The 12,971-nt window shown below is 41.1% G+C and overlaps 1 protein-coding gene across 1 annotated transcript in view; it reads right to left on the minus strand.

The window, feature by feature from the left end:
• OCA2 (oculocutaneous albinism II) overlaps nucleotides 1-12,971 on the minus strand; it is a gene marked incomplete at its 3' end in the record, with an annotated part of 87,373 nt that overhangs the window by 30,428 nt on the left and 43,974 nt on the right. Inside the window, exons 9-11 of the mRNA XM_009084916.1 lie at nucleotides 3,482-3,553; nucleotides 2,590-2,655; nucleotides 1,469-1,525 (exon numbers count right to left, since the gene is read on the minus strand). Coding sequence (XP_009083164.1) covers nucleotides 1,469-1,525; nucleotides 2,590-2,655; nucleotides 3,482-3,553 — 195 coding nt within the window. The remainder of the gene's footprint in view (nucleotides 1-1,468; nucleotides 1,526-2,589; nucleotides 2,656-3,481; nucleotides 3,554-12,971) is intronic.

Genomic DNA, 12,971 nt, shown 5'->3' on the forward strand with positions numbered 1-12,971 from the left:
CTAAGTGATGGAGGAGACAACAGGATTTGCTATGCTGGACCTTGTTCTCACCAGTGAGGAGGGACTTCTGGGGAATGTGAACTTCAAGGGCAGCCTTGGCTGCAATGACCATGAACTGGTGGAGCTCACGATCCTTAGGGCAGACAGGAGGGAGCACAGCAAGCTCACTAGCCTGAACTTCAGGAGTGCAGACTTCGGCCTCATCATGGGTCTGCTTGGTGGAATCTCATGGGATAAAGCCTTGGAGGGCCCCAAGCAAACCTCATGAAGATCAACAAGGCCAAGAGCAAGGTCCTGTACTGGGTCAGAGCAATCCAAAGCACAAATACAGCCTGGGGAGAGAATGGATTGAATGCAGCCTTGAGGTGAAAGGCTTGGAGGTGTGGGTGAACAAGAAGCTCAACATGACCCAGCAATGTGCACTTGCAGCCCAGAAAACCAAATGTATCCTGGGCTGCAGAAAAGGAAGGGAGGTGATTCTCCCCTTCTACTCCATGCTCATGAGAGCCTACCTGGAGTCCTGCATCCAGCTCTAGGGTCCCCAACATAAGGTCATGGACCTGCTGGACTGAGTCCAGAGAGCCACAAAGATGATCAGAAGGCTGGAGCACATCTCCTATGAGAACAGGCTGAAAGAGATCTGGGCTGTTCACCCTGGAGAAGAGAAGGTTTTGGGGAGGCCTTATAGCAGTCTTCCAGTACCTAAAGGAGACCTACAGGAAAGATGGGGAGGGTCTTTTGGCAAGGGCATGTACTGATAGGACAAGGGGAATGGTTTTAAACTGAAAGAGAGTAGGTTTAGGTTAGATGTTAGGAAGAAATTCTTTAATGTGAGGGTGATGAGGCACTGGAACAGTTTCTCCAGAGAAGTTGTGGATACTCTGTCCCTGGAAGTGTTCAAGGCCAGGCTGGATGAGGCATTGAGCAGCCTGGGCTAGGGGAAGGTGTCCCTGGCCATGTCAGGGGGTTGGAACCACATGATTAAGAATCCTGCCAGCCACAATCAGTCCATGATTCTATGGTTAAGATTCCATGAATTAGCCTTTTCAAGTAATCTTTTGTTCTCCTATTGTGCAAAGGTCTGTGGCCAATTTCCATGGGTGGTCATAAAGCTAATGATAGTCCCCAGATTTCCTCTCTCCCACTGCCAGGCACGGAGATTTCAGCTACTGCAGAACTGTGGTCCTGGGGAAGTCAATGAAATAAGTCAACTTTATACTGTCCATATGCTTGTGTACCCTACCGGGGACCGTTAACTCTCTCCTGTGGAAACAGAATTGCATTAAGGGCTTCCTTTTGCCCATAAAACATTTTCCAAATATTACAAGTTGACCATTGTAATTTCTAATATGATAAGTATACATTGCTCTAAGAAAGGTTCTTCAAAGATAGTGCTTGATGTAACAGATTTGAATAAATACTAACTTGATTAATCCAGTAATAATTAGAAGCAGCAAAACAGGCCTACCTTTACTGCACAGTAGTCAAAGAATCCAGTCTCTGAAAATATGGCCACCAAAACCATCTACCAAGAGATGAATAAAAAAAGAATTGCTTGCAACTGATTACTCCAAACCAAAGTGAAGTAGTGAGTGATCCTGATAAATGTACTTCTCATCGGATACAGCTCTGAGAATCTGACCACCTTCATATGAGAATATCCATTACAGCTGCCAGACATCTCCTTAATGCATCATATGGGGAAATTTGCTTCTCAACATAAGCAGTCTATAAATGTCATGGTTGAATTTTATTTGTAGTGACTAAGTGGGCATCATACATTAAGTACTCCATCTATCTCCCTTATGTCATTAATCAAGAAAAGCCAATAAGTGTGTTTGCTCTCTGCTGTAATGCTCTACAGACTACAGAAGAGAGCAGCTTCAAGAATTACTTCCACGTTACCACATGCCTGGGAGGTTTCCTGTCCTTCTATCTTTGTTCCCAACATATTTTAAATTTTTTGCTTTCTCTTTCTGTGGGGAAGGCAGGGAGCAGTGTCAGGAAATAAGAAAAGCTCAGAGTGGCAACAGATAGTTGTAATTTTGTCTCTGTATATTGCAAATTTTGTGTTAGAATTTAACAGCAGTTGTACAGCTTTTTACCACAAATATCTCTGGGCAAAGTGATTAAAATAATACATGATTATAATCTAATCAGATATTTCTTCGCCATTTCTGGTTTGCTTTTTTGTGGCTCCAAACAGAGCACTGATTAAGACAAAGAAAACCACTTTTCCAGCAGAGTGTGTTTGAGGAAGGTTTTGAGTAAACAAAATTAAAAACAGTAAATGAGAGTGATAATACTTGGCCCTTAAACAGGTCTTTCCATTTATAGACCCTGAGGATGTTTTTAGCATGTTATCAACACAATTTCACAAATTTAGAAAGAAAAATACAAAGGATCAATATTTCAAAAGAGTCCTTCAGAGGTCTGATCATCCTCCCTTTTAGTGAATTCCTTAAGGCTCAAATTTTCATCACAAGTTGTCTCAGTAAAGTAAATTAACAAAATGTTTTCAAGGGAAACATCTCTATATTGAATGTGATTATTTCAGCACATTTAGAGCAAAAGATGCACTTGAGTTACCATTCCAAACAGCAATGCCAGTGTCTCATAATCAATCCACTCCACCACCATGACCATACTTGGCCTCTGCAATCAAAAAATATGATTAGCAGGGAATGACACAAAACACCTAACTTGTGATTAGTTACGAAATATAAACTCCACTTAATTGATGAACCATTTAAATAAGCTGTGATGGAAGTTAAGAAGTTACACAAGTTATGAGTTACACAAAAATGATTCTTTATTATTACCATTACTACTACTATTATTATTACTAATTCCAAGTACTGGCATCCTAAGTGGGTGATTAGGCTATTGGCTGGTCTAGTTGTTCCTTACATAGCACTACAGAAACAGAAGATAACCAAATTATACAGTACAGCCCAGTTTCCTTTTTGGTAAGAGAACAAAACCATGCTGCTTCACCTGTGAGCAAACTGCAGGGAATTTAAGGGAACATAGCAATGATGTGGTTATGAGAAAAACAGAGAAAATCAATCTGAGGTTTCACTATATATCAACTAAGAGTAAGCAGGGGAGGAAACAAAAGAGTTGGAACATATAAGCATAAGGTGTAGTTATTTAGGGGGGTATAAAGCATGTATTTCCATTTAGGTTTGCTTGGTAGCCTAACATTGGGGAAAACAACAGTGTTAAAGTAACTCTGAGCTAAGCTGAAAATGGTTGTGCTCAGCTTCTTGCAAATTAGAACAAAAAAGGATCAACTGACTTTTTTGTACTCTCCTTGTCTGCACACCAGTCTGACTTGTCTTCCCACCCCAGTGTCTGTCCTAACCCTCTCTCTCTCTTAAAAAACACTGCCCTAGTCACAATGGGGCAAACGTGGACATTGATGGTCCCTCAGCCCATAGCCAGAACCAAAGGGAGCACTTCCAGTTTGGTAACTTACCTCCCCAACAATAGCCAGGGCAGCCAGAGCTGCCAGAGAGCCCAACATCGCTGCAAGGGTCCTGTGAACAATCTGCAACAGAGGGCAAAGGTGACCAGACTCCTCTGAACATCTCTGTGCTATTGGAAAGGAGGAGGGAAAAGGCAAAGAATTCCTGCAGCCAATTCTTTCCTTGGTTTGGTTTGGCTTCTTTTCTGACCAGAGAATGGTTAACTCCTTTGACTTAGTATAGGATGTTACTCAAAACAAAACAAATGAAACAAAAACCCAAACCAACCAACCAACCAACCACAACAGAAAAGAAAAAAAAACCACACACAGAGACAAAACCATGTTAGGAAGTCTCAGCTCTAATCTCCAGGAAGAGAAGGAACTTCAGCACCAGGTGACCCCAGAAGGAAAGAATTCATCTGCCATAGCTCAGGCATCAAGAAGCCTAGTCCTGCACAGCCTGTGGGAAGACATTGCATGGCCAAGAGCTGATCCTCCTCGTTCTTTATAGCTGCTTTTCCAGCAATTGTGCCCCAAAAATGTGCTTTTTTCTCCAAGTGCTCATTTGTAGTTATTTAATCCTCCATGTCCGGAAGATCACAGATTGTGTAACATAACTCCGTTAAACTAAGAATGTAATTAATGAAAATCACACCACAAAAGACCAAATCTAATTAACAGCTTTTACTATTCACGTGTTCAAATATTATTCACACACAAGTTAGAATTATTGCTGGGAAAGAAATAAGACAGTCTAGAAATACTTCATTTGCTACTGGTTTCATAAGAAATATTTTGCTGATAAGAAACAATAGGATGAGAGCATCTCCAGGCCCTCCTGCCTGTTTGTAAAGGAAAATAAATAAACAAATAAATAAATAATATAAAAGGAAATATTTGGCTTTCTTTTTTTCTCCTTGAATGTAAGTTTGTAACAGAAAAGTTAAATCAGATGACCAGAAAAAAATAAACCTATCAATTACTAACTCAGGAATCAAAAAAACCATAATCTGTGTCATTCTCATGTATTTCTTCAAAATGCACTGAAGAATAACCTATTTACAGTGGTAAACCAGGAGATCAGCCCAAGGTGTTTTATGACCTACAGGTACATAGCACAGATTGCAGCTCTGAGCAGCTCCCACAGAAATGTGTGTGATAAGTCACTGGTTCCTTTTTTATCTCCAGTTTCAAAGCATTGACACATACACACACATATGGCCCTTCTGGTTCTGCCAGGGTGGGAAGCTTCTGGTGATGCTGGATTGTTCTGGCTGACAATTGGGAGCTGCAGTTAGACCTTAGAGCTCTCACCAAGGAACACACCGAGCAGAGGTGTCAGTTAGGGAAAGGATCAACTTCTTACCAGAGCAAAGCTCCAGCACGAGCTGCTGGGAATCCTCAGCTGTGCTCAGGTTGAAGGTGTTCTCCTCATCTCATCACCACCACGTTACATCACCCTTTTGCAGTTCTCAGAAAGATATAATAGTTTTTCTGAGATTTGTTTGGCGACAGATTTTTTTGCATTTTTCCACAGCAGCATTTTTGCTGTCACCATTGTACCCTTAACTGCATGTGTTGGGTTGAGTGTTTTTCAGTTCCCAAGAGTTTGCTGTCACCTGTGGGTGAAGTTTGCTTTAATTTCTGCAGAAAGATGGGGGAAATAAAGCTGTACAAATGAAGTCACCTGTCCCTTCCTTCATCTTGGTGGTTTCTCAAGAAGGATATACAAAGGTATATCCTGAAGAATGAACAAATATTATCAAGGTGCAAAGTTCTGTTACAAAAAAACTTGTCAAATGTACGACTTCCTATTCCAGCAAACCAAGAAGTGAAAGGTACGAAGTACATAAGGGCTGGAAAGCACAGACTTATGTAAAACTCTGAGACATGTTAATATTAAAAATCTGAGATTTGGGGAGGTTTAAGGAATAATGGATTACTCTATAACTTTATTTTCACAGAAAATAACCCCCCCAAAAAACAATATATTTGCAAAGGTATTTTTGAAAGCTTAGAAATGGAGAAAGTACGAGATGCAGGTTACAAGTTGTGACACTCCTGGAACCACAGTTCCATTTAATACATATTTGGAGGACTTTGTATGAGGTAAAATTCTGTTCTTATTCTTTTGGAAAACAGTATGAATCACCAAACCCTTTTGAAGCCTGGCAGGAGGATGAGTATCTTTTCAGGATGAATTTCAGAATGTATCAATGAGCAGCAGCTCAGGTAGAGAACTGAAAGAGCTCAGAAAAAAATTAACACAGAGGTTTAATCCCAGGAAAGCTGCGAGATTTAATAGACTTTGAATCGAAGACATTTTTAAAGGTTAAGTGAGAAATCATCTGTATTCATCTGATGCTTCTCATGCTTGAGGAAGTGCATACCCTTGGGCATCCTCTTAATGGTCATTGCTTGGGTTTTTTGAGATGAGACAGACAGAACTGACCAGGAGGACACAAAGCTTTTGTAGTAGCAGTTTGCAGAGCTGCCCCCTCCCAGTCCAGCTGCAAACCCTAGAAATTCTTCACCATCTTTACCATCACCATCATTTTTCTTTCTGCCTGAAGAATGCCCAGCAGCTCTGGCTCACTGAGACAGCAATGCACAGCTCCTGCCTCCTGCCAAGGGATGGGTATCCAGTGCAAACTGCGACTGAAAGCAGCACAGCCAGAGCCTCACTCCTTACAGCGCAGGAGTGGGCTCTGGAGTTCACTGGTACAGGACATTATTAGGCTGAGAGGTGAAGAAATTGCAAAAAAAGGGAATGTGTATTTACAGACTTTTGTATGAGTAATAAAAATACCCAAAGCTGCAACCAGGAAAGCTCTTCGAAACAGCATCAACAATGCAGGAGTGTTGCTAGCAACATCATAGGTGATGCTACAGGGTCAACTCAGAATGAGCCAAGACTAGGAAAAACCTCTAGAGCGATTTTGTTTCAGAATTACCTGTAGAAAGTTTGTCTCATGATTGTCTGCTGTGTGACAAACACAATGTGCTGAATGCTGGTTCTGCATGAGTTTCCATACCCTTAATTCAAGAGTTGATGTTAAAGTAAGAAATTAAAGCAACCCAAATAATTTATGCCATGTCTTTGTGCTTGATTTTAATTAACAATATACAATTCCAGAGCTTTAATGTAAATTGGATTTAGACAACTTAGACCTTCCCCAGATTTAAATTTATCTATCTGAAAGTGCTTTGGAATTTTTGCACTGAGATCATCAAATCATTTGGTAGACTGCAACAGCATCATTATAAAAATGATTCAAAATTTGAAACACTAAATCCTGTATAGTGCCCCAGGAGGTAAAAGGAAATTATTGAGAAGCCAATTGAATGGTGACCTGTATGCTATTCCATAGCATATGCTTCCCAGCTGAAATCCAGGGCATGCACGTTTGCAAAATACACTGCTGAAGATATTTGATAAATGCTGTATCATACCAAATATTTTGTTTCCACAAGTTCTTTGTTAGAAGTGATAAATAGCAGTTGAAAGATGATTTTAATGCAAAGCTTCAAATGCAGTGTTGATTCATTTCTTACCCATTTTTTCTCCAAAGAAGTCTGTTTCATTAAACTACTTATTTTACTGATAAATTAGTTTACATTTGACAGATTGTTGGCATTGCTGCATTTCAACAGGGATGCAGTTATCACCAAGCTTATATCATCACATGGGTTTTATCCATTTTTCACCAACATCCAGAGTAGCTGAAACTTCCCTTATAAAATCAACAGCCAAATCCCTCTTAGACTTGATAAAATTTCAAGTTCAGTTCTTTGTTCTCAGGGGACGAGGAGGGAGAGAAGACGAGTAAAATTTGCTCTAGGATAGCTTTTTGTTTCTGACTTTGTTTTATGTTTTAATAAGGGTTTATGGGGTTAAAAGAAGACATCCTCAGCAGTGGGAGAGGGTTTTTCCAAAGACAGTTTGTTTTTCCTAAACATAACCAAGACTGTATTAGCCTCACTGCCCCTGAAAATGTGTTCCTCAGTCAGATCCCTTGATGGAAATTATCTTATCATTTGCTGTTAGGTACTTTATATATTTTGGTGTCTGCTTTTTCTTGGACTATTCCAGCTGTTTTAGTAGGATGCAGATGAAAATCCAGTTTTTCATGTTACACATATTTGATCCACTTATGGTTTGGAAAATGAATGCCAAAATCTGAAACTGGCATTGGAAACTGAAATTTGCAGAAAAACAATGGTAATTTAGCTAAGTAATAGAGGTAATTTTTCATAACTGCCAAGCAACATAGCTGGAAATTTGGGCTTATGTTACAAAACAAAGGCTGAGAAAATCCTTAGAATACTTCAAACTCTGCCCTGCCATAGATCCACTTGAACATTGAATGGCATCAAATTCTCAGCTCATGAAAATTTGCCGTAATTCTGGAATATTGCATCATTTGGACAGAATATAAAGCAACAGACTGGAAATACAGGATATAGCCAGGTACAGGTGAGGTCAGAGCAGCAGAAAAGGCCTTTGGTGCCAGACATTTACTTGATTTTCTACATGCTCATCTAGAGTAAAGAGACAAACCAGCACCAGAGAGTGAAACACAGAACAAACCTTCCCTTCAGCTGGGGGTGGCAGCTAATGCTTTATCTCCTCAGCCTCCTCTCTCCCTACACAAACTCTGCAGGAGCAGCTCTGCAGCTTCTTCATCCACTCTGCCCAGCACATGGGAAACCCTTGGAGGGGATGTGTCTCCACAGCTAGTGCAAAATGCATGATAACAGAAAATTAATTGCCTTAGAATTACTTAGTTAAGCAGCAGCAAGTGAATTCTGTAGGGAGTTTAATGAGGCAAAAGGGAGCTGCTTGACATAATTTGGCAGTCTGACTTGTGCTGATGCAGGGTTTGGGGAGAGGCTGAAGCAGCTCTTGAGCAAAGCACATCGGGTACAGCTGCTGAAAGATGATGTGCACCAAGAATCCCAAAGTGACTACAAACAGCACAAGAATTGGTGACAGCAAGAACAGCTGTTCATACCTTTCTCTGCAGGTCAGGACACTATCTAAACATATTCTGCACATGCAGATGTGTGAATCATAAAGTAAGTCTTTACCTGAGGTTATATATTTAGAAAACCCTACTATTAATCTCATTTTTGTAAGTTAAAATATGTCAAAACCACACCACTGTACTATGCCTTGCTTGGAAAACAAAACAAAACAAAACTGAACAACAAAACCTAGACCAAAAGCTTAGTCACTTTTACAAGAAATCAATGGTGATTCAGTACAACAGTTCTGCCATATGCATGAAATATGTGGCCAGGACCAACTAAGAGCACAGACTGGAGAAATCTGTGGATTTAGAAACATTAGCTGCATATTTTAGTACTAACATGCATCCTTATTAATTGCAAAATAAATGGCTGATGCCTGGAAATCTGAAAATAATATTCCATATACATTCAATAAGCTCTTTTTAAAGAAAAAGTCCCAACCCTAAACAACTTTAGATTCTAAAGCAAATGTTATAACTCCTGGAGAATATCTACACAACCCTGAGGTAAGAGAGCACCCATCTATGACATCCTCCTGCAGTATCCATTTCCACTTAGGCAGCATGCAAAATTACTTGTTCTGATTCAATGCCAGTGGAGAAAGTCCCAGGATGAACAACTCTGCCTGAGGGAAAGCCTAAGAGCCATAGAAAGCTCCAATTTGCCACTTCATATTGCCTCACAAACAAGATGGCACGACACAAGGAGATTATCTTAAGCATAAGGGGATTAGAAGTAATACTATATAGTGTCCAAGACAACATCTGCATTAGTTCACTTTTATCCCTGTGCTATGTTAACTGCACTGGCTAAGAAATAAAGGCTAGGGAGATCTTAGAAGTTTTGTCTAGGGAAGGTAGCGCTGAAATTCTGTGATTAAGGAACTGCATTAAGTTTCCCCAGCTGACATCAATTCTTTCTCTATGTAAAGCATGATGAATGGAAGAGAGGGAGAGACAAACGTAAGGAGATCAAATTGTTTTCTGTGAATAAATTATCTGATTAACTCATTCCCCTCCTCTCTGTAGAAAGTCTCTAAGCCGATTCCAGATTCTGCAGGGATATTTGTCACTCCACAGCCAAAGGCTTTGAATGTACAATGTGCACAATTTGCAATCTTTTCACTGTCTATGAGCTTTCTTCCTCTGTGATATCACTGCTTGTTGTTTGTAGAGAAAACTGGATGGACTAAAGCTTCATGCTGATATGGAACATTGCATTAAGTGGTTCTAAGTACCCTTTGAATGATGCGAGGACAAAAATATCCTTAATGCAGGAGATGAACAAAACTACTGAAACCCTTATATTTTCATGCCTTGGAAACCTGAGGGGAAAACAAGCTGGAGAAAAAACTGTAGAGCTAAGAAGGAAGGAGGGAAATAACATTGTAGAGATGTAATACAGAGGATGCAAAAGAGGGTTTAATCCTAATTGATGAGGGTTGTAATGACTGCTAAGTTCAGTCCAGTTTTGAAATAACCTCCCACCTCAAAATGGTATGGTAAAAAAATATTAAAAGGTATAGAATCATACACAGTCCATATTTCTATTGGATCCATACAGAAGAGAGGAGTCAGCCATATCTGTATCACTACAGTCACCAGTGGACATTTTCCAGTCTCTAGCTGTTGGGGTGGCTCTGGTACAAGAAAATTAGTTTTAAACAGCTCCAGAAAACACCAGAAGGGCAATATCCAGTAATATCTGAGAGCTTGAGAGCCCCTCAGAGTCGAATTCTAAAAGTGAGTCTGGTATGAATTTGTGGGGTTTATCTTGATGTAAAACTGGACAGGCAAACAGAAAGATGAACAGGCTGATGTTCTGTAAATCAGGACCTTGATTCAGGTCACATTGAGAGAAAGTGGAGCCCTGTGGAAACAAAGGACTGTGACCATTTTTATGTGCCAAAGCACCTCACTCCTGTAATATTTTAGCTACATAAAACATTTGCTGTATGACTAGAGAGATCTGGTCATGAGCCAGGAAAGGACTAATGTTGCTAGGTGGAAGATGATAAACCAGAGTGCTACTCTGGGCTGAAATGGCCAAAGCCACTGTGTGTCAACCAGCCAGCCTAGCAACAAGCTCCCAGCCTGGCAGCATCCCTTCTGCAAGGGTCACTCCAGTCCTCCAGCACCTGTCTGGGAAGGCTTTGCTGCCTCCAGCCACTCCACACGCCCTGAGGTCATTCCCAATGCACACACTTATCTTTGGTGCCACAAAGGTGTTATTTGTGAGGACTGAAGACCCTCATTATATTTGCAGTTTCAGAATGTTTTCTGAGGCTGAAGCAGATGTCACCACTTGTATTTCCCCAATTATCTCAGCACCCTCAAGACTAATGAGATTGTGAATTCCTAGTAAAGATATTGCAGGAAGCAAATCACAAAAGTGAGGGGCAAATATATTTTACTTTCCCTGTGTGAATCTTTGTCAGCCTTCTTTAAATATTAGGGTAGTACAACCATACAGAATTACAGCCTTGCACTATGAAAACCAGTATGGCAAAGTGCAGCCCTTGCATCACCTTCACAGGAGCTTTGTGCTGTAGCCAGCAGTTCCCCTGGAGAGTCTTTCATCCCTGACATCTCCTCTCTGTTTCTCTCCACTTTTCTTCCCTGGATTTTTATCCTCTTTAAGTCGTGCCATCACATCTCCCTTCAAGCCTGCTCCCTGCACTTTCATGTCTTTTCATTCACTTTTGCCCTTGCTGAAGGAAGACACCATTTGAGGCCCCATAAAGAACAGAGTGGTTCCCATCTCTGTTTCTGTGCATTAGAAGTATATGTGTGTTCTAAAAACTTGTTAAAATTTTAAGGCTTCATGGCTCTCTGCCCCTCTGGTTGCCTTAGGCAGGGTAGAAGCTGAACAGCAGCATTCAGTTAAGCTAATTTAATGTTCTATTGCCTCTCTCAAACAGAAAGGAAAGACACTAACCAGCAAAATACATAGTATGCAAGGCAGGGCAAAACATTTGTGTTTGTCAGTCTTTCACAAATTGAGCAAAATACAGTTCAAAATTAGGTTTAAAAGGCAGTAGAAAATAGCATATGGACATTCAGAAATTAGTTTTTGCATTTAGCATTGAAAATATGACTCCTATTATTTCAAAAAACAGCGTTCTGCGAAAAGTGGAGCTCGGGTGACAACAGCTTTTAAAGCAGCAACCGTACCTAGCCCTTAGAACAGCGAGCAGCACCATCCAGTGGCAATTCTTTCCTATTAGGTTCTTAATTAAAGACAATTTACATACTTCAAAAGTAGCACAGCACCCCAAAGAAGATATTTTTCTTCAAAGCACACATATTCAGAGCACAGCCAGACTTCTACAGAGATAGATTGGACAATTAGACAGGCAAGAGTCAGTGTAAAATCAATATTCATATTGGATTAATAATATAAAACTGTTACTCTAACACACCAAGCTGGGATCCAGGTTTTGTTTGCTATTTTACTGCATTTTTGTTTTAATTTAAACTCATCCCTTCCTTGTCTTAGGGCGTTTTGCCTCCTCCACACATCCTTGGTGCAGCTAAGGCAGGTGACAGTGGCTGGAGTCCATCTCACTGGGACTGGCTGTGTTTTTTGGAACCTGCTCCTCGGTGGCAGTGGCAGGAGAAATCCTGGCACCTCGGGACACTGATCCAGAACAGCTTGCAATGCTCCTGCACAGCTGTTTGAAAGTCATTCCAAGCCTCTCCAAACGCACAGAGGTCAAAACGCACAGAGGTCACAGCCTCCTCCTAATTAGAGAAAGTCATTAGGGAGTGACAGCAAACCTTGGTAGTCCATACTGTGACACTGGCAGCTCAGCCCCAGTCTGCTCTCTCTGGGAGAGCACCTCAGGTCCTGCCTGGGGAGGATTTTCCCTGGGAGCCAGGACAGATGGTTGTCTCTATCTGCTTGCCATGCCTTGGTGTCATTCCCAGTGCACACCCCCAGTTTGTGTCCTCAGACATTACTCGTGGGGGCTGCAAATCTGCCTTCATTAGGCTGCACATTTGCAGCTGGGGGTGGGGAAAGAAACAACAAAAAAAGTAGACTTTAGAATTGTAATGGTGCTGTAGGGTTATGGGGACTCCAAAGTAGATCCAAAGCCACTCACTGCCCAGGATGGATGCAGCTGGACTGCTCCAGAGGGAGATAAATTTACGTTTGAGATAAGTTTTGCTGCTAGATTTTATGGTTTAGGTTTCACTACACTGGATCGAGGCTCTGTGCAACCCCCAGAGTCACAGCACTCACAGCTTCTGGGGTCTTTTACTCCCTCCCACCCATGACAGGAGGATGGATAAGGGGAAACTTTCATTCTTGCCCAGGGAGGTATGGCCTGGACTCTTGCCCAAGAGGGTAGATGGTTTGTTCTGATAATCTGCTCCTAATTTTCTGCCAGCCCCTGCAGCAGTGTCTTAATTCCTCTTCACAAATTTTCCATCCTAGAATAAGTGAAATCAATAGCAGCAGG

This window comes from Acanthisitta chloris, unplaced genomic scaffold (genome assembly GCF_000695815.1).
Source record: "Acanthisitta chloris isolate BGI_N310 unplaced genomic scaffold, ASM69581v1 scaffold13101, whole genome shotgun sequence".
Lineage (NCBI taxonomy): Eukaryota > Metazoa > Chordata > Aves > Passeriformes > Acanthisittidae > Acanthisitta > Acanthisitta chloris.